Source organism: Engystomops pustulosus, chromosome 6, assembly GCF_040894005.1.
Source record: "Engystomops pustulosus chromosome 6, aEngPut4.maternal, whole genome shotgun sequence".
In the NCBI taxonomy this organism is placed as follows: Eukaryota; Metazoa; Chordata; class Amphibia; order Anura; family Leptodactylidae; genus Engystomops; species Engystomops pustulosus.
In genome coordinates, this window is record NC_092416.1 from 11,413,145 (window position 1) to 11,434,049 (window position 20,905).

Genomic DNA, 20,905 nt, shown 5'->3' on the forward strand with positions numbered 1-20,905 from the left:
ATGGGGAATTCGAGTCCCACCTGACCTGTTCCATACCAGCAGGACCTCTGTGTTCCAGGTCAGTTGGGACTTGCCATAAGGCATAAATAGATGATCTCGGGGGGGAAGGGGGAGGGAGGTGTACAACTGCCCATAACCCCAAAAATTAGACATTTATTCATATTGTTGTGATAGGGGATATATCTACATCATGATACAACTTCTTAAGACAAATACCCATTTATTATTTTTGGCGCTAGAAGTTTTTTGGCAACTGATTTTAGTGGTGTTTTGTACTGTGATTAGATATTTTTGGGGACGGCCTTATTGTATTTGGCGCACTGTAAGAAAATACAAACCCCATTCATAAAGAAGTTGGTAGACTTAATTTTTGGGGGGATCTTGTTATGCACCCAAAAAGTGTTGGAAAACTAGAATTTCAGGAAAAGTGTCGGGATTGAAAAGCTGCGCCCAAATTGAGCTACGAAAGTGAGTGTTGGAAAAATTATGTTTTTGTTGCCCCAACACATAATAAATCTGGCGCATGCAACGCAGAAAGAACAAGAAAGGATTCCGGCTCCAGAAAAGACTCGTACAACACAAAGTAAATGCCCCGGAACGTTTCCATCTGTATTTGGTTTTAGTTCATCCATTTTTTTATTGTCAATATTGTCAACAAATTCTTAACTGATTTAATTACAGTCAGTCCCCGGGTTACGTACGAGATCGGTTCCGTTGGTTTGTTCTTAAGTTGAAGTCGGAACTGTATACTTTATAATTGTAACTCCAGGCCAATTTTTTTTTTGTCTCCGTGACAATTGGACTTTAAAAAAGTTGGGTTGTCATAATAACCCGGAGTAACAATCTACCTTAATTACAGACGCCTGTGATAACTGTTATAGCTGATTATTGTAGCCTAAGGCTAAAGTACAGTAACTTACCAACATCCAGAGGTCTGTCTGTAACTAGGGGTCGTCTGTAAGTTGGGTGTTCTTAAGTAGGGGACCGCCTGTATAAATAATGTTTCCATTTTGACACTTTAACAAGTATCCATTAAACCAACCCAGGTGTTACTTTTCATCTAGTTCAGTTATGATCTGTATTTCTAAGATTTATTTTAAGTTTCATGTTTTAAAAGTTACATTTGTTTTTTATTGTTCCATAATGGATGAAACGGAAGATTAAATATTCATTCAAAACACATAAAATTTAAAAATTTAAAAAATTGCAAAAATAAACCCAGAAAACTTCCCTTCCTCCCACGCTTCCATAGTTTATGACACAAACACTGGAGCATCGGAGTTATTATTATTTTCATTAAAATATGGAAGTAACAAAAGAGAAAAAAAAATTATTTCTGTTACCAAAAAACAAAACCAAAAGGCAGCTACAGGTATTTGTATTTATTCCTAGAGAATTGGGATCTGCACACGTTGCCGGCTGTCGCGCTGAAAATGTTTTCATGTGCGTTTTTCATGCAGATTTTTCTCATTTAGTATTTTTGGGTGTTTTTGTGTTTTTCATGCAGATTTTTCTCTGTAGTATTTTTGGGGATTTTTTTGTGTTTTTCATGCAGATTTTTCTATTTAATATTTTTGTTCTTTTGTGTTTTTTTAACCCGTTGACGCTCAGCGTCCGATATATCGGACGCTGAGTCGATGCCGGTTCAGCTCAAGATCTGAGCCCAGAGATGCCTGCAGGCAGTGCCAGTAAGATAACGTCAGTGATGTCATCTTAAAGGCACAGTGTCAGCCTATGTATGTGCACATCAGTATTGCAGAGTATTATCATGAACAAGCAATCAGATGATTGCTTGTTCATGTCCCATGGTGGACATTGTAAAAAAAGTAAAAAAACATTTTTTTTTTTCGGGGCCGCCGCCAGTATATTATAGCCGACACCCGCCTATAACACCCGCGAAAATAAGCCCTAAACTAGCTCTGTCAACCAAAAAATATTAAAGTTATGTCTCCGAAAAGATGGCGATGCAAAAACAAATGAGATTTCCTCTATATTAGTTTTTTTTCCAGTAAAATTTTCAAAATAAATGAAAAACTATATAAATGAGGTATCACCGTAATCATAGTGACCTATAGAATAAAGATAATATAGTATTTTTAGTGAACGGTTTACGAACCCCCAAAAAATACAAAAAGAAAGGAAACCAAAATTGACAATTTTCTTTTCCTCCATACATTCAAGAGTTAATAAAATCTCATCAATAAGCTAATGACCCACTAAAAGGAAGTATTTGTAAAGTGCATCTCATGTCGCACAAAATAAGCCCCTTATATGTTCTAATTGCCAAAAAAATAAAGATTGTAAAGCCAATAAAAAGTGACAATGCATAATCTGCTGTGAATGGCGCAGCTTCCCTTCGATGCCCCAGCGTGTGCCCATACAGCAGGTTACCACCACATATGGGGGATTGTTATACGCGGGAGGGATTGGGTATCAAATTTTGTGGAGCGTTTTGGTATTTTATCCACTGAGAATTTGTACATTTTATGAAAAACACATTCATTTAGCCCAAAAAAATTTACTTTCAAAATTGTATCCGATTTTGTTTTATCCCCTGTAAAACAATTAAAGGGTTAACAAACTTCATAAAAGTGGTTTTACATACTTTGAGGGGTGTAGTTTCTATAATGGGGTAATTTATGGGGTTTTACTTTTATTTAGGTCTCTCAAAGTGACTTCAAACCTGAGCAGGTCCCTCAATAGCAGGATTTTGTGTTTTTTATGAAAATTTTAAAAATCGCACCTAACGTTCAAAGCCCCAGAACATCCTACAAAAATAAGAGTATGTATAAAAAACCGCAAAGGCATAAAGAAGACATTTAGTGAATGTTAGTTATTAGGTATTTTTGCGGGACTATGTATAGAAAAAGTAGAACATTTAGAAGTTCAGAAATCGAGAATTTTTCCAAATTTTCACCAAATATCTGATTTTCTCATAAATAAATGCAAAACACACCACCAAAATTTTTCAACTAACATGAAGTACAATGTGTCACGAGGAAACATTTTTAAAATCACTTGGATATGTTAAAGCGTTCCGAAGTTATAACCACTTATAGTGACACAGGGCAGATTGGAAAAAATGGGCCGTGTCAGGAAGGTGAAAAGTGGCTTCAGCGTTAAGGGGTTAATGCAGATTTTCCTTATGCAGTTTCCCCCCTTTTTTTCCCATTCCTTTCAGCTAAGCCAATTCTTCATGAAAACCAGACGTTGATGCAGATTTTCCTTCTCACATAGACTTCAATGTAAAAAAATCTGTGAGGAAGCACAAGAAAAGTAACATGATCAATTATTTTATTTTCAGAATTGAGCAACAATTTTTTGTGCAGAGGCTATATTACTTTTTCCAAATCACTTTGGCGCACGTTCTTCTTGAATCTGGCGCCCCCCTCAGGGTCGCCACCAGGGGGGTTTAGTGTGACTGTGTTCAGGGGGCCCAGGATGACAAGGGGCCCTAAATCACAGTAAGTCCTCCTCCTTCCTAGGTGCAGGGAGCTCACTACACAGGGGTGGATGATTATTCTGTCCGGGGGCGCCTGAACTTCCTAGTGGGGGTCCTGCCTGGACCACTTGGGGAGTTTGCACCCCAAGTTTTATATTGGTGCACCTTTACTATACAGCATGCAATACCATTCTATCGAGTCGCTGTAATAAATGTTGCAGTAACTGCCCCTTTAGCTGCACATTTTTTCTGTCTTGTCGGACACAGAGCAGCCGCGACGCAAAACTGGCGCCAACACTTGATAACTACATGAGCAAGACCCAAAGACGTTCTATCAGTGCAAAGTCACCAGAAAACTGGCGCAGCCTCAATAATAGATTCGGGCCATTAACTTTAGTGTTGTATCACGTTGTGGATTTTCCGCACCAAAATCTGTGCATAAACATGGAATCCACAACCTGTGCAGAAAATCTGCATGATATGCAGATTTTTATGCAGATTTTTTGCTTGAAACAATGTCAGATCAGGTGAAATAAAACAGGTAAATAAAGCACGTGGAAAAAATGTATACAAACCCTGAAATAACACAAATCCGCATTAAAAACGCAAATAAAAACTGTGCATTTGATGCTGATTTTCTGCATGAGAATCCGCAATGGTTCACGTTTATTAAGCAATTCGTAGACTGCACATAAATGTACGAGCTGGTTTCCCGTGTATTTATGAAGCGTTTCTGCCAGTATTGTGTATACACACCATGACACAATAATGTGCACTTAAAGGGGCATTCCAGGGGCGGATTTGCTCCGTTTCCATAGAAACACATATGCGATTTGGTCGTGGCATGCGTTTGTCCGCTTTGATTCCGCTTCTAAATGGAGTCAAGGTGAAACATGTGACCACATCCTTAGGACATGGGGGCAGATTTACTTACCTGGTCCATTCGCGATCCAGTCTCGCGTTCTTTGCGGTGGATTCGGGTCCGTCCGGGATTCATTAAGGCAGGTCCTCCGACGTCCACCAGGTGGCGCTGCTGTGCTGAAGTTCCCCGAAATGCACTCAAGTTCACCGGCCTATACCTGGTGAAGGTAAGTGCAAGTTTTGTGACACTTTTTTTTTTTTTATGTGGCAGTTTTTCCGAATCCGTCGGGTTTTCGTTCGGCCACGCCCCCCGAATTCTGTTGCGTGCATGCCAGCGCCGAAGTGCCATAATCCGATCGGGTGCGGCAAAATCCCGGGGCAATTCAGGGGAAATCGGCGCAAAACGGAAATATTCGGGTAACACATCGGGAAAACGCGAATTGGGCCCTTAGTAAATGACCCCCATGGTGTTTAACCCTATATCTAGCACACATCCCCATTTACAAGAGGTATTTTGGACTTGGGCCACGTTCACATTGATTGCATTTGAGATGTAATGCAAATGCTTCCCCGCTGATCACATCGGAGGTAACTTTGCTTTACCATCACGTTTAGCAAACACATTGGAAACATATGGGCTCATTTACTAAGGGCCCCGCGGACCGCACTTTCGTCGGACAACCCGACGATTTCCGTTTTGTGCCGCTGGGACAGGGATGTAAAAGGGGTTTTTGGCGCACGCAAATGGAGTGTGTCGCAAGCCAAGCACTTACATGCACTGGTAAGAAGAAGGTGAACTCTGGGGACCTGAGCGGGGAGCGACACATGCAGGAAATCAGGTGCAGGATCTTAGTGAATCGCGGGAGAGTGCATCATCGTCAGACAGTCTGAGTAAGGGTAAGTAAATGTGCCCCATAATGTTACATCAGAGTGAGATCGGGGTCGGAGCCTTTGGATTGAGTCTCAAAATGCAATCACAACCCTGTTAGGAATTTTTCCCTGGGACCCAAATAACTCTAGTTATAGCCACTGGCTTGTAATAGCAAATCCATGTGTGTCTTTGCCTCGTTTGGGCTCACCTTGATTATTCTGCATTTTCATTTTACATTTTTTATTCATTTTTTTTGGCCAACGATGAGCCAGATAAGAAAACTGACATCAATGTTTAAGTCATGAGAAATAGATGTTAGTTACAACTTGTATCCCAGTATATTTTTAGCTATGTACCAATACATAATATACATTGTATCCAGGAATGATTCAAATAAAGGGGCCTTTTCTTGAATAATTTCTATAGTTTTAAATTGTTTCTCAGCATTTTTGCTGTTGCTTCTAATTTGCTAATCTTTCATGCCAAGAAGGACCTTGGGCAGGATTAGTTTCCACTCCCCTCTGGCAGCTGGACTGGGTGGTCCCTAGAAGGAATCAGTCTCCTTCCCTTCCTTTGTCAGTTGGCAGTATTGTCCACCTCGCAGAAATTGTCTTCTCAGCTCTACTGCAATGTATTGTATGGGCTCTGCTCCTGTCCTGACAAGCGGACATCATCGCTGTACAAGCAGGGCAGCAGGACAGAAAAGTGTTTCTATGAGCTAGAGGTCTGCATCTATGTATTTAGATGAGGACCCACAGTATCAACAATACTTACAGGGCAATGTAAGCCTTCATCCACCGGTAACGATATTGCTAAGTTAGTCTGGTACGAATGAACCTGATCTCAACCTCATTTAGCACTGTGGCTGTCGGGGGGCACTGTTGGGAATTGTGGCTGCTAGTGGGGGCAGTGGCTGTGTTGGGGGCACTGTGGCTGCTGGAGGGCACTGCGGCTGCTGGGGGACACTGCGGCTGCTGGGGGACACTGTGGCTGCTGGAGGGCACTGCGGCTGCTGGGGGACACTGTGGCTGCTGGGGGACACTGCGGCTGCTGGGGGACACTGTGGCTGCTGGGTGGCACTGCGGCTGCTGGAGGGCACTGCGGCTGCTGGAGGGCACTGCGGCTGCTGGGGGACACTGTGGCTGCTGGGGGACACTGTGGCTGCTGGGGGACACTGCGGCTGCTGGGGGACACTGTGGCTGCTGGGGGACACTGCGGCTGCTGGGGGACACTGTGGCTGCTGGGTGGCACTGCGGCTGCTGGGGGACACTGCGGCTGCTGGGGGACACTGCGGCTGCTGGGTGGCACTGCGGCTGCTGGAGGGCACTGCGGCTGCTGGGGGACACTGTGGCTGCTGGGGGGACACTGTACCTGTTGGGGGACACTGTAGCTGCTGGGGGACACTGTGGCTGCTGGGGGGACACTGTACCTGTTGGGGGACACTGTAGCTCCTGGAGGGCACTGTGGCTGCTGGGGGGGCTGTAGCTGCTGGGGGGCGCTGTGGCTGCTGTGGGACACTGTAGCTGCTGGGGGGCGCTGTGGCTGCTGTGGGACACTGTAGCTGCTGGAGGACACTGTGGCTGCCGGGGGACTCTGTAGCTGCTTGGACGGTACTGTGGCTGCAGGGGGGCACTGTAGCTATTGTGGGGGGGTTTATATGGCTATTGGGGGGGGACATTGTGGATGCTTGGGAGGGCACTGTGACAAAAGGTTGCTGTGGGGGTGCATACTGACCATGCTGGTGTCTCAGATTATTGGTTTTTAACAATATATTCAGTTTTGAAGTTGCCATCAAATGGCTGTTTGTGAAGGTAACAAAGGAGGGCGCCCCCCAAAATCGAAAATATTTATAAAACTCCAGGATGTGTTTTGTGTACAGGGGACAATACTGACAGCAGAGTATTAAAGGGCAAGACAATAGAGTATCGATGACATATGTGACGTCATTGAATCAGGACTTTTTATTTTGTAATAAAAAAGATGAATTAAAAAAATTATTATTTATGTGATTGTGGAGGAGGAGTCACAAGCCCCTCCCTGACCAGCTCTTTGGCTCCCAATTATATTGAATCAGAGTCGCTAGAGCAAGAATTAAGTTCTCCAATGATCGGGTTCTGATGGTCTATCCTGACGTCATCAATAATAAATCCTGGACAACCCCTTTAAGAAATGATTCCGTACAGACTAATGCACCTATTGTACAGCAGAAGGATGTTGAGTATATTCCTCCTTTACACCTCGTTGGTATCATAGTAGCTGGAAATATCTAAAGTCTTGGCAATGAGCTGAGTAGCCCCCCCCCCCGGGGGTCATGTTACCCCTGAGTATCGGCTCCATCTATAGTCATGGTGCTGTTCCCTGGTGTCCCACTAGAGGGCGCTGGTCTCTCTCTCATATGCACTGGGATATTCACGCTTGTATTTTTGGCTTTGAACTTTCCACACTCTGGAGCAGCCTGTGGGTGAGTAGATCTTGTCCTCGCTCTGTAGATTTTATTATTATATTTACAGACGTCATTGAGAAACTTTACATTTATAACATATTTTGTAATATCATTTAATATGTTCCTGTAACTGCTCAGTGCTGATACAAGGAGTAACATCTGTATGTTATACAGGAGGGGTCTCTCTTACCAGCAGCACTATAGCAAAACTACCACTCCCATCATGCAGCTTTGTGGTTTGTCACAGCCGGAGGGTCATAATGGGGCCAGGATGATTATAATGTAATACGTGCACCCGTGGCATAGTGATGGGTGGTGTAGCTGGGTGGCTGCCATGGTCCTGAGGGGAGGGGGGGGCGACTATCAGCACCGCTGCCTCAGCCAGGAAGATACAGGATCAATAACCTGCTGTATGACTGGACTATTCACAAAAAAATGCTACACATGAATACATGATAATACTGTACACCCCCCCCCCCACCTCATACATACATAATACTGTACATGCACATCCCTCATACATACATAATACTGTACATGCACAACCCTCATACATACATAATACTGTACACCCCCCTCATACATACATAATACTGTACACCCCCCTCATACATACATAATACTGTACATGCACAACCCTCATACATACATAATACTGTACACCCCCCTCTTACATACATAATACTGTACATGCACAACCTTCACACATGCATAATACTGTACATGCACAACCCTCATACATACATAATACTGTACATGCACACACCTCATACATACATAATACTGCACATGCACACATCTCATACATACATGATAATACTGTACACACCCCTCATACATACATTATACTGTACATACACACACCTTATACATACATATTACTGTACATGCACACACCTCATACATACATAATACTGTACATGCACACAACTCATACATACATGATAATACTGTACATGCACACACTTCATACATACATAATACAGTACATGCACACAACTCATACATACATAATACTGTACATGCACACACCTCATACATACATAATACTATACATACACACCTCATACATACATTATAATACTGTACACATGCCCTTCATACATACATAATACTGTACATGCACACATCTCATAAATACATAATACTGTACATGCACACACCTCATACATACATAATACTATACATACACACCTCATACATACATGATAATACTGTACACACACCCCTCATACATACATAATACTGTACATGCACACACCTCATACATACATGATAATACTGTACATGCACAACCCGCATACATACATAATACTATACATACACACCTCATACATACATGATAATACTGTACACACACCCCTCATACATACATAATACTGTACATGCACACCCCTCATACATACATGATAATACTGTACATGCACACACCTCATACATACATGATAATACTGTACATGCACACACCTCATACATACATAACAATGTACATGCACACACCTCATACATACATACATGATAATACTGTACACACCCCTCATACATACATAATACTGTACATGCACACCCCTCATACATACATAATACTGTACATGCACACACCTCATACATATATAATACTGTACATGCACACACCTCATACATACATTAAATTACTGTACATGCACCCACCTTATACATACATAATACTGTACATGCACACACCTCACGGATACATGAGTTAACGTTTTCTGCACTGCTGTACACGTTTGCTCTGTGACTGGGGTGTAATTCTGGAGTTAAAATTCCATGATTGAATTTTCTGTAGATTTAGTTAAAAATGTCAATTTATTTTTGTTTTTGAGGTTTTTCTGATCCGGTGCAGCAGACGTTCTGCATTCAGCTCAGTGTCAAGATGAGGCTGGAAAGCTTTGGCAGGAGCAAGGTGCACTATGCTATTATCATCCTGTCTCAGCTCTGGATGTGTAAGTATGACAAGACATTGGTCTCAAATAATGATGTGCGGAACCGATGGTTGGGTTCGGAGTTCAGGTTCGGCCACCTAATGAGGACACATTGCCGGATCGGTGTCCCCCGATAGGCTGTTTGGCTGCCAATCTAGCAATATGTCCAGGTCAGACGACCAAACCCGAACACTGAACCCAAACATTGGGTCCGCTCATCTCTAGTCACATGTAATATTTTTGGGGGGTTATAAGTGAGGGGAGTGCAGGTTGAGCATCCACATCTCTGTGTTTATATGGGGCACATCAGGTGACTTGGGACTCCCCATTCTCATGGTCTCTTCAATGGGACCAGCAATCAGCCACTCGTTAACCATCCCGTATTTAGAGGGTTAGTATTATTTGTGGCATCGCCCCTTTAAGACAGACAAAATCAATCAGCATAATATGAAGTTATTGGGGAGGGATTTATCACACACCGGCACCAGGTGGGAAGTCCTCACTTTTCTGCTGCACCTGATACATCCAGAGGCCCCCTTGCCCCTTCACACCCCAACACATCCACTTGGTATGGAAGAGGCTTAAAGGGGGAATCCTAATCCTAAAAAAATGGCATAAAAGCCACGTGTCTATATCTAGTAACATTAAAATGAAAGGAGATTTACTAAATTGCCAAAAATATCCAATTACAGACACTTAAAGGGGCTGTCCATGATTCGAAAAAAACATGGCTTCGGTCTTCAAAAAACAGCTCCACACCTGACCGTGGGCAGTGTATGGTATTACAACTGTGCTCATCCCATGGTCAGGTTTTAGGTCCTGGGATTATATGTCTCTGATGCAGACACGTACGTTTTTTTTACATTTATATGGACTCATATATGTTATTTTACCTATAAACATATTATTTTTTTAAAAATTGCAAAAAAAATTTTCCCCTTTAAATTTGCATATAGCCCATGACTGTGTATGACGTCCCCTCTGTAGGTAGCTGGTGCCAGAGTTTCCCGGAGCGTTACTCCATCCAGGTGGAGTCCAGCGTCACCGTGCAGGAGGGTCTGTGCGTGATTATTCCGTGTTCTTTTACGGCGGAGCACAGGACGACCTTCACAAACTCCACCGGATACTGGAAGAGCGACTTCGAAACCAACGTGGCCTCCAGCGACCCCTCGGTGCCCATTGTAAAAGAGAACTTCCACGTGATAGGAAATCCGGATCATGGCGACTGCACCCTGAAAGTCACCGACGCCCGGAAACAGGACACTGGGACGTATTTCTTCCGATTTGTAGGAAATGAAGAGACTGGAATTATGTATAACTTCTTATCACACAAGATCACCTTCCTGGTGACAGGTGAGCGCCCCTTTAAGGACTTTTCACAGTAGAAATCATATGTATATATATATATGCCGGTATGGCAACTCAGCTTCATAGAGATGAAAGGAGCTCAGTTGCAATACCAACATACACCATGGGGGGCATTGATTTGGAAGAACACAGCCATGTTTTTTAACCCCAGGACAACCCCTTTTAACTAATTCAGGACTAGGACAATTTGTACCTTTAAGACCAGACTGATTTGGCCTTTTTTTGGCTCTAAATTTTTCATTTGTTGGGCTCACAACAAGATTTTGGCAGTGTTTTTTTTTTTTTTGTTTCGGGAGAAATACGTGATTCTTATTTTAAGAATTCTTTGGTCTGAATTTTGATTTTTAAACAGAATTTTAGGCAAAAAAAATAGAAAATATGTTTTTTTTTGCATTTTAGTTTTTTATCTTATTATAGTGTCTGACTTTATGCCACAAATTTTGATATATCACAAGTCTGTTTAACGGGAACCTACCATGCAAATGAACCCACCAAAAATAAATACTTCATTAAAAACTATGGAAATCACCTGATGCGAGTCCAATAATATCAATGGATTCCTTTAGATGCAGTGATCACTCCCTAGTCCTAATTCACAGGTCTCACTGCTAGGACACGCTGCTGTATGGAACATTGAGAGAGAGCTCTATTACATCATTGGGCACTTCATGTCATGTGACCAGGGTGATGTCACCTAAGGTCCTGTTAGATTGGAAAAATCTACCCCATGTATGTCTCTGATCACATGAAATCACAGCAGCCACCTGAGTAGACATCCATGGAGGCATTTATTCTCTGCAAATTGCTAGATTGAATGTTGTGTATGAAAAATCTGGAAAGACAGAAGATATACCTACCACTTCTGTCTTCTCTTCAGGGACCCTACAGCTGCCTGCAGCAGAAGACCCAACACTTGGCTATCTGATTGCTCAGGCAGATTCCTAAAGCCTACACAAAACATACACAATGATGTCGGCTTCAGGGACCTCCGACTACTTGCCGTTAATATACAATGTTTGACTGGAATCAGCTGAACAATGTATCCGTAGATCCTCATGGGAGGAGTTTAAGTGTGATTGACAGATCAGATTTGAGCTTTTGTTTTTCTGCACACCAGTCTAAGGGGGGTCATTTTACTCATTATCAGTTTCACTACTACAGCAGTAATCAGTCACACTTAGACGGGTGATGCAAACCTAAAACTTAGTAAGAGCCACTTAAAAATGTATAAGAATAATACTCCGCCCATGCTTGAAAATATGTCAGGTGAGAATTATATGTTAAGTTTAGAGGATTTGTGTATACAGGTTCAATCTGTTCCCAAGATGCATATACAGTGTGAGTGCTGACAGGAGACTGTCCCTGGGTGCAGAAAGGACCTTATATAACAGACCAATGATATAAAGCCATTTTTATTTTCTATTCTTTTACGTTACAGATCTTATACAAAAACCTGAAATTACATATTCAGGGCATCTGAAGGTTGGGGAGGGGGTGACATTGACATGTACTCCTCCCGGGGACTGTGATGGGACAGATCCTACGATCACATGGTGGAAAGACAACGTGGCCAGAGCGTGGAGGAAGTCATCGTCTATAACGTTCTCCCCTTCACTGAGCGATCACAAGACGTCTATTACCTGCGAGGTCAACTACCCGGCCGTGAGGGTCACAACCCAGAAGACAATTGTCCTGGACGTGCAGTGTGAGTATGGGGCTTAGGGCATAGTCCTGTGAGGTTCTTCCTTCTCCATCCTTTAGCCTGGCACAGGTCCAGAAGTGTGGGGCACAAGATAATCAGCTTTTTTTTTTTTTAAACAATGTGATATTATAATAATTAGTTACAAAATAATATCATTTTTTCCAGCATTCTCCTGTGGATGTGTCCTCACACTGCTGCGCTCTCTGCATGGAGCTTATTTGCTGCCTCCCCTCTGCCCTCATTAAGAGCTGTAGCAGCATTTTGGTTTAACATTACAAGATAAGGGCAGAGATAAGGGACTGTAGAGCAGCCTAGTTCACAGAGCACAGCAGTGTGTATACTTTGAGTAACCTTTAGCTTTTCCAAGGTGTGTCCTCACACTGCTGTGCTCTGTGAACTATCACTCATCTCTGTTCTGGGTGATTGCAGTAAATTCAAACCAAATAACTGAAGCTTTAACTGAGAGCATAGAGGAGGCCATAGAGAAGTTTCATACAGAGCGCTGAGAGTGCAGCAGTGTGAAGACACACCCCCTGAGAGCTGAGAGTGCAGCAGTGTGAAGACACACCCCGTGAGAGCTGAAGGTGCAGCATAAAGACACACCCTCTAAGAGTGCAGCAGTGTGAAGACACACCCCCTGAGAGCTGAGAGTGCAGCAGTGTGAAGACACACCCCCTGAGAGCTGAGAGTGCAGCAGTGTGAAGACACCCCCCCTGAGACCTGAAGGTGCAGCATAAAGACACACCCTCTAAGAGTGCAGCAGGGTGAGGACACACCCCCTGGGACCTGAAGGTGCAGCATAAGGACACATCCCCTGAGAGTACAGCAGTGTGAGGACAACCCCCCCCCCCTCCACTCAGATCTGAGAGTGCAGCAGTGTGAGGAAACACCCCTAGTGCACTTGGGCAAAGCTACATACCTGAAATTTTAATCTATATTTTAAAGTCTTGCTGCTCCAGGGTGCACACAGGTCTGATTACACAGCTGTGCAGGGGCAGTACCTACCACTCTTACAGGTAGGTCAGGAGTCTATAACTGAACATTGTAACTCATCCTCTATTTCCCGTGTAAACTTGCTTTGGCTCCATTTTCCGTTTGCAGAACCATTTATTATTCCACAGAAGTCGTGATCATTATATGTTGACACCTTTTTGCTCCCGGCTGTTTTGCGGCCACATGATTTACCGCTCACATTTCTCAAGAGCCTGAAATGTTCTGGACAAACTTGACTCTGTGCCACGTAACGTCAAACCCCGAGATCACTAAATCCCTCCCCGGGCACAGCGCCATTACTCATCCCATAAACCGTTATATATATACAGGTCACCGCAAGGGAAATCTCCATGTGTTTATATTTTTATTTAATATTTTTTAGCCTCGTCCACTCCCGTCTGGGCTAGTAAGGTGAAGCAAGAAGAGGCCACATCACAATTAAGGTTTACCCCTGGTGTACTCCCAGATCAGCCACAAATCCCGGCAGATGGTAGGCCTATGATGTAGTGGCCAGAGATGCACACAGCAAATGGAGAGCTCAAAAAACTCATTGGGGCAGATTTATTTACCCGGTCCATTCGCGATCCAGCGGCGGTGGATTCGGTGTATGCGATGGATTCGGGTCCGGCCGGGATTCACTAAGGCAGTTCCTCCGACGTCCACCAGGTGTCGCTGTTGAGCTGAAGACCATCGGATTGCATCGGAGTTCACCGTCCTACCCTGGGTGAAGGTAAGCGCCGATCCGCCACAATCCGATCGTGTGCGCCGGGGCAATTCAGGAAAAATCGGCGCTAATCGGAAATATTCGGGTAACACGTCGGGAAAACACGAATCGGGCCCTAAGTAAATGACCCCCATTGTTCCTTTAGTGAAAAAAACTGTAGATGCTGCAGGTAACAGGCTGACAACCAACTCCTTCCTCTGAGGAATAGCATGGCTATAGATTAGCCGACTCCGACAGTAGGAAAAGTCCTTTTGTAGCTGGAACTTCAACCTGGACCAGTGGTCAACTAGGCTGGCAATAATCTCCAGGGAGCTGAGTCAGCATACAGTGTAGTAACAATACACTAAGAACCAGAAAAATGGCCAGAGCTCCAGGCAGTGCCTATACTTATAGACCTCCTCTGTCTAGACAACACAAGGTGCCAGCCAATCACAGCCTGTGAAGCCTCAGGAAAGATACATAATATTACAAATATATTGTAAGCAAAAGTATAAACCTTTGGGTTAACAACGTACATATAAGGCACTATGTACAGACCTATTCTTGCCACTTGGTGGTGGTGTTGTACCAGACACCCAAACTGGGGCATTTGATATACAGTAAAATGTATCCTGAGTGCTAATGGACAGGACCTAAATACCTGGATATGTGGGTATCTGTGTGTTTCTCATGTGATATTTTTACTTTGTACATTATATTGATCTTCTTTATTATTTTCAGATCCCCCCTCTATAAATATTTATATTGGTTCCTCAGGTAATGACATGTTCTCTGCTGTGTGCATGGTTTGTATCCTAGATGCCTCCAGTTTCATGCATGGTGTTGCTAGATTTTTGTTATATTAACCATCATTTTAGGATATTATGTATTTTGTTATACTACTGAAGCAGCTCTTTCCTCCCCTCTCACAGCAGACAGTAACAGCATAATATCAGTATGTATTCAGATTCTACCTTATACATGTCTGGAATTTTTTTGTTTCCTTTATCCTGCTGCTTATATTTTATATTTATTTTAATTCCATGATTATTTTTCCATATTTTTCCCAGGAATTAAAGCAAACCACACCCTGGTCCTGAATGAGGGCGAGTCTGTGAGCCTTAACTGCTCGGTGATGAGTAACCCCGCGGCTTACGTGACTTGGACGAGGGGAGAGAATACTGTGGTCAGCAGTGTGACGGGGCAGGGGCTGGAGCTGTATCTGATGGACGTCCCTCCCAATGATATTAATACGTACAGCTGCTCGGCCTGGAATCCACACGGGGACACAAGCGACTTTGTTGATATTATTCTGCAATGTGAGTAGCGAGTGATATTGGGCCAAGATGGGAATTACATGATTGTCCCAGAGCGATTCAGTCACAGGGTATATTCTGCACTTGTAAGGTTGTGGGAAAATATCTCACTGCTGTAAGAGTCTGATTAGTCAAGGTGCGACCACCAGGATGCCTGCCGCACTCTGACATCTACTCTTCCAAAAACCACTTACAAAAAAAAAAAGAAAATTAAAATTTTAGAATCATTTGGGCAAATGTATCAGTTTACGAAAAACTTAAATCCCTTCCACCATATTTACCACCAAGTGTTTTAGAAGGGTTTTCACAACTTGTAATAGAAAACAGTGAATACAATGTTTCTTCCAGTATCTTGTAAAGCAGTTATATTGTTTAGTGTAAAATATCTGCCGTGGGAAGGGGAAGGGTCCAATGATTACCCCTTCCTGACCTCTCACCTCTCCAGGCTCCTCCATTGGCCTGTAAACTCCCACATTGATTATAGATATGAAAGCAGAGAGGAGATAGAGAGAACTGTGCAGCTCTATCTATATGACTGCACAGTTCTCTCCACAATAACCTGATGCCTGCCTGATAATCCACTGTTCTTATTATTGTTGTGAATAAAGTTTTATCTCTGTCAACATCGTACTATGAGATCGCTGTATTACATCATTATAATTATATAATTACAATTGTAATATTCTTTGATTACTGTCACATTGTTACAGCTGAAAATGAAATTCCGGAAGACAAAGTCTCCATTGGTAAGATTTTGTGTGTTTTCTTTATCACGGTGGCTGTAAGTGTTTATCATGATGGATTTTGATGGTAGTTTCCAGTAGGGAATTTTTAGTTAATAGAAGGGTCCTATCTGCCCAAAGCTGTAGGACCCAACACTTTCCTGTAATACAATGACAGACATTTATTTAGAGGTAAACTTTGTAATACTTCACTTGTCCTGCGGGGGCACTATAGGGTTATATCACATATGCTGAGTTCCCATACAATTTCTGGAGGTCTCAGCACAGACTGTCACCTTGTTATCCTCTTATAGATGGGAGAACATCCGAACTAAAAGGAATTGTCCAAATTGTCCTCTTTTGCTAACATAACCAAGACTTTTGATGTGAATATATAATATTAAATTATTTGATTTTATTTCAGAGACATTTCCAACCCCGGCTCCAGAGGTGGTGACGGCTCCTTCCCCTCACTCCGGTAAATAATTGCTAAATTATTTTAATTCATTTTAATTATTATAATCACTAGTCACATGACTAGAGAGGTCAATCCATGAAAACTCCATTTTTGCTCCAGGGCAATTAGTTTGTGGCCCCAGGGCAATCCTTATGTTGGTAAATGGGTAAATTCACTAAAATGTATAGCGAAAATGTATAGATTCTTTATGTGCCCCCCCCCCCCCCCCCAGCAGCTGTGGGCCCTGGCACTTGCCCAGCAGTGCTGATGCTGGTCCTATAACTGTGGGAAGGGTAATAGGGTCAGTCTGATTCGGGGGGTCTTTCCTCTAATATAGCCAATGGTCACTTAACTGCTGAGGTCAATCCTGTGTAAACCCCATTCTTGATCTTGCAAATCGAATAAGTATCCCAAATCCATCCATCGGGGTAAATCCACTGCAATGTTATACCGATAATCTGAAGAGTATAATCCAAGTTGCAGTGTAAAGAATATCGAATAGACAGAGGAGGGGAGGATGTAACAACCAGGGGAGACACACAGTAGATTTTGGATTCTCATAGACTCAACTGAGCTTTGACCTTAAGCTGAGTCACTGATCATAGCTGTGGGAAGGGTGATAGGGTCAGTCTGCTATGAGGGGTCTCTCCTCTGACATCACTAAGGTCCAGTTGTTGGTATATTCGCACTTGATTATGTGTAGCAGATTGTGTCTACTTTATTTTAGATGCCCGAGACATCAACTTCACACTCCTCGGAGCCTTCATAGCCGGGAACCTCCTCATCCTCTCCCTCATCGCTCTCGCTCTTTTCTGCTTTGTCAGGAGAAACATGAAGAAAAGACAAGAAGGTAAAAACCTGAAGGCAGCGACATTATAAGTATAACAGCAGCAGAGGAGGAGTGTGTTCACCTTGCAGGAGGCAGTGATGTCCCCAATCACTCAGTATAATCCTGCAGTGGGGTCCGGGATCACATGATGGGGCAGTTTGATGAAATTTAGCAGAACAGAACTTTCGGATGATGGAAATGGCCCCTGCAGCACAAGAGGACTGTGATGATTTTGTAAGGGCAGTGACTTGTCTAGTCATTAATATCTTAATAAGAGAAAATAGGGGTTTTTATCTCCTATACAAATGTCTTATTGTTGGGAGACTTACCATTGAGACCCCCAGCGAATGCCCCCTGAGGTGCCCCACAGTAATAGGACTTCTGAGATTGGCCACCCTTTAAGACTTCCCCAATGTCCCACAGAAGCACAGAAAGAGCCTGTCCTGTGATTTGATTTTTATGGGCTCTCCAGGATGACTTGAAGTATGGATAATCCTGGGACCCCCTATCTGCCAATGGCTGAGGGACCCCCCAGGATCAGGCAGTTATCTCCATATGGTTACAGTTGTGTCATGATGTGAAGAGGTAGATGAATTAGCCAGGTGCTAATTTTTTAAAATTGGAAAAAAAACTGGGCGACCACAGCAGCACAGAATATTTCAGGAAAGGAGTGTGTTGGCTTTGTGGAGGGGCACACAATCATGTGAGTGTTGAGTGAGGTCTCGAAGTGTGTGTGGGGTCTCGTGTTAAAGTGGTGGAAGGAACAGGGTCCTATAACAGACAGGAGAGATTAGGAATAAGATACATTGGGGCAGATTTACTTATCCGGTCCTGTCGTGATCCCGCGGTGTGTTGTCCGATGAGGATTCGGACACCTGAGTGCGCCTGAGTTCCTGCATCCGTCGCTTCTGCGCCGAGGTCTGCCGGAGTTCACCTGCTTCTTCCCGGTGCTTGTAAGTGCGTGTCTTGCGACACATTTCTAATTGTTAAATCCCGCTCGTTATTCGTATCTGTCGGGTTGTCTGACGGCCTGCCCCCAATTTCTGTTGCGTGCAAGCCAGCGCCAATGCACCATAATCCGATCGCGTGTGCCAAAATCTCAGGGCTATTCGGCGCAAAACGGAAATCATCGGTAAACACGACGAAAATGCGTCCGACGGACCCTTAGTAAATGGGCCCCATTGTTGCAGGAATATTGTGATGTCATCTGTTCTTCTGTATATCAATTTCTTCAATGCCGTCACTTTTTAGCAATCATAAACAATGGAGAAGAGCTGAGCGCCCGGGGGACAACCTCGGTCTACAAGGTGGGATATATACGACATTATACTCCACACACAATGGAGTTTAACATACAATTTGCACATTCCGATGTGTAATCCTACATTATATATGTTGTAAGTAGCAGCAGGACTGTGGAAAATTGAGTTGTATTCCAGAATTGTAACTTATGCAAGTACATTTGAGGTGTGTCCTCACACTGCTGTGCTCTTAGTTCTTGGCATTGAGCTGCTCCCCAGCCTCTCCCCTCTGCTCGTAGCTTCAATTACATCTGTAAAGTATAAAAACTTTTACCTAACTGGGGACTTGCTGGCTATATATTACTGGGGACTTACTGGGGACTTGCTGGCTATATACTACTGGGGGCTTGCTGGCTATATACTACTGGGGGCTTGCTGGCTATATACTACTGGGGACTTGCTGGCTATATACTACTGGGGGCTTGCTGGCTATATACTACTGGGGGCTTGCTGGCTATATACTACTGGGGGCTTGCTGGCTATATACTACTGGGGACTTGCTGGCTATATACTACTGGGGGCTGGTGAGCTATATACTACTGGGGGCTTGCTGGCTATATATTACTCGGGACTTACTGGGGACTTGCTGGCTATATACTACTGGGGGCTTGCTGGCTATATACTATTGGGGACTTGCTGGCTATATACTACTGGGGGCTTGCTGGCTATATACTACTGGGGGCTTGCTGGCTATATACTACTGGGGGCTTGCTGGCTATATACTACTGGGGGCTTGCTGGCTATATACTACTGGGGGCTTGCTGGCTATATACTACTGGGGGCTTGCTGAATATATACTAAGGGGGGGGGGGTCTGTGATCAATGGATTTCCCACCCTCGGCTTATACTAGGTTTTCCCAGTTTTTGGTGGTAAAATGAGGGGTCTCGGCTTATACTCGGGTCGGCTTATACTCGAGTATATACTTTTTATATATATTTTTCCATTATTTTTCCTTACAGAATCTCAATGAATAGTGAAAACGAAAACAAACTTCTCGGGAGAATGACGCTTTGTACTGATAACCTCCTGCGGGGCGAAGAGATGAATCCTGGGATATCTGGCTCTACCATCACGGCTGAGGCCACCAGTAAAGGACAGTGTTTAGGTCTATCAGATTTGTTGTTGCATCACAGATAAAGACTATTTTATTCTTAAAGAGAGATTTTTAAAACCTATAAAACATATGAAAAATATAAACGTTTATTATAAATAATTTAATTTCTTTTTCTGCAGTACCACCGAGCAACAGGGTATTGGTTTGATCTATGTGAAATAGCGCCCCCTTCTATGTGTTGGTTAAGGGAAGTAACTTCTTTGACAGACTAAGCCCATTTATTACAGGATGAGACCTAATGCTGCTGGTGCCCAGGGAAGCCCCTTCTACAGCCCCCACCGTATACATGGATCCTCAGCTCTCTATGACTTTCCTCTCTGTGGATGATGGGGAGGAGGGGGGGGGCAGTATTTTGGGTTGACCCCCATCATTCTCACACTGAAGCCAAATAAATTAACGATAAATCATTAATTTCTTAAAATGGATAATATAGTACAAATGCCGTAGATTGTGAGCTCCTGGGGACGAGCAGTGCTGTGAGTGATGCTGGTGCGATATCATATCTGACATATCCTATATCTTGTAATCCTGATGTAGAGAAGTTATTTTTGTAATATTTTGACCATTGCACATAATAAACTAAATACTGATTCATTCCTGTGTTATATAAGTGTCATCGGTACAGCAGAATCCGGACTACACTAGAGACTCCTCCACTAGATGTCTCCTCTCTAGCTCCTACTCTATAGCTCCTCCTCTATAGCACCATCTCTATAGCTCCTCCTCCACAGCTCCTACTCTATGGTTTCATCGCTATAGCTCCTCCTCTGTAGCTCCTCCTCTATAGCACCACCTCTATAGCTCCTCCTCCACAGCTTCTACTCTATGGTTTCATCTCT

General features: G+C 43.4%; 1 protein-coding gene across 1 annotated transcript; it reads left to right on the forward strand.

Annotated features, from left to right (window-relative positions):
- Positions 1-7,582: 7,582 nt before the first annotated feature.
- Positions 7,583-20,660, forward strand: LOC140134571 (sialic acid-binding Ig-like lectin 13). Its single transcript, XM_072154975.1, has 11 exons — positions 7,583-7,635; positions 9,462-9,581; positions 10,548-10,913; positions 12,367-12,633; positions 15,068-15,103; positions 15,397-15,645; positions 16,353-16,388; positions 16,789-16,842; positions 17,549-17,671; positions 18,902-18,957; positions 19,912-20,660. Exons 2-11 carry the CDS (start codon positions 9,512-9,514, stop codon positions 19,924-19,926), a joined length of 1,272 nt encoding a protein of 423 aa, XP_072011076.1. The 5' UTR covers positions 7,583-7,635; positions 9,462-9,511; the 3' UTR covers positions 19,927-20,660.
- The last annotated feature ends 245 nt before the right edge of the window (positions 20,661-20,905 follow it).

What these genes read in the sequence shown, in the direction of transcription:
- LOC140134571 (XM_072154975.1), top strand. Translation starts at nt 9,512, where the DNA reads ATGAGGCTGGAAAGCTTTGGCAGGAGCAAGGTGCACTATGCTATTATC. An exon ending in CCTGTCTCAGCTCTGGATGT is followed by an intron (nt 9,582 to 10,547) that starts GTAAGTATGACA and finishes TCCCCTCTGTAG; the next exon opens with GTAGCTGGTGCCAGAGTTTC. An exon ending in TATTTATATTGGTTCCTCAG is followed by an intron (nt 15,104 to 15,396) that starts GTAATGACATGT and finishes TATTTTTCCCAG; the next exon opens with GAATTAAAGCAAACCACACC.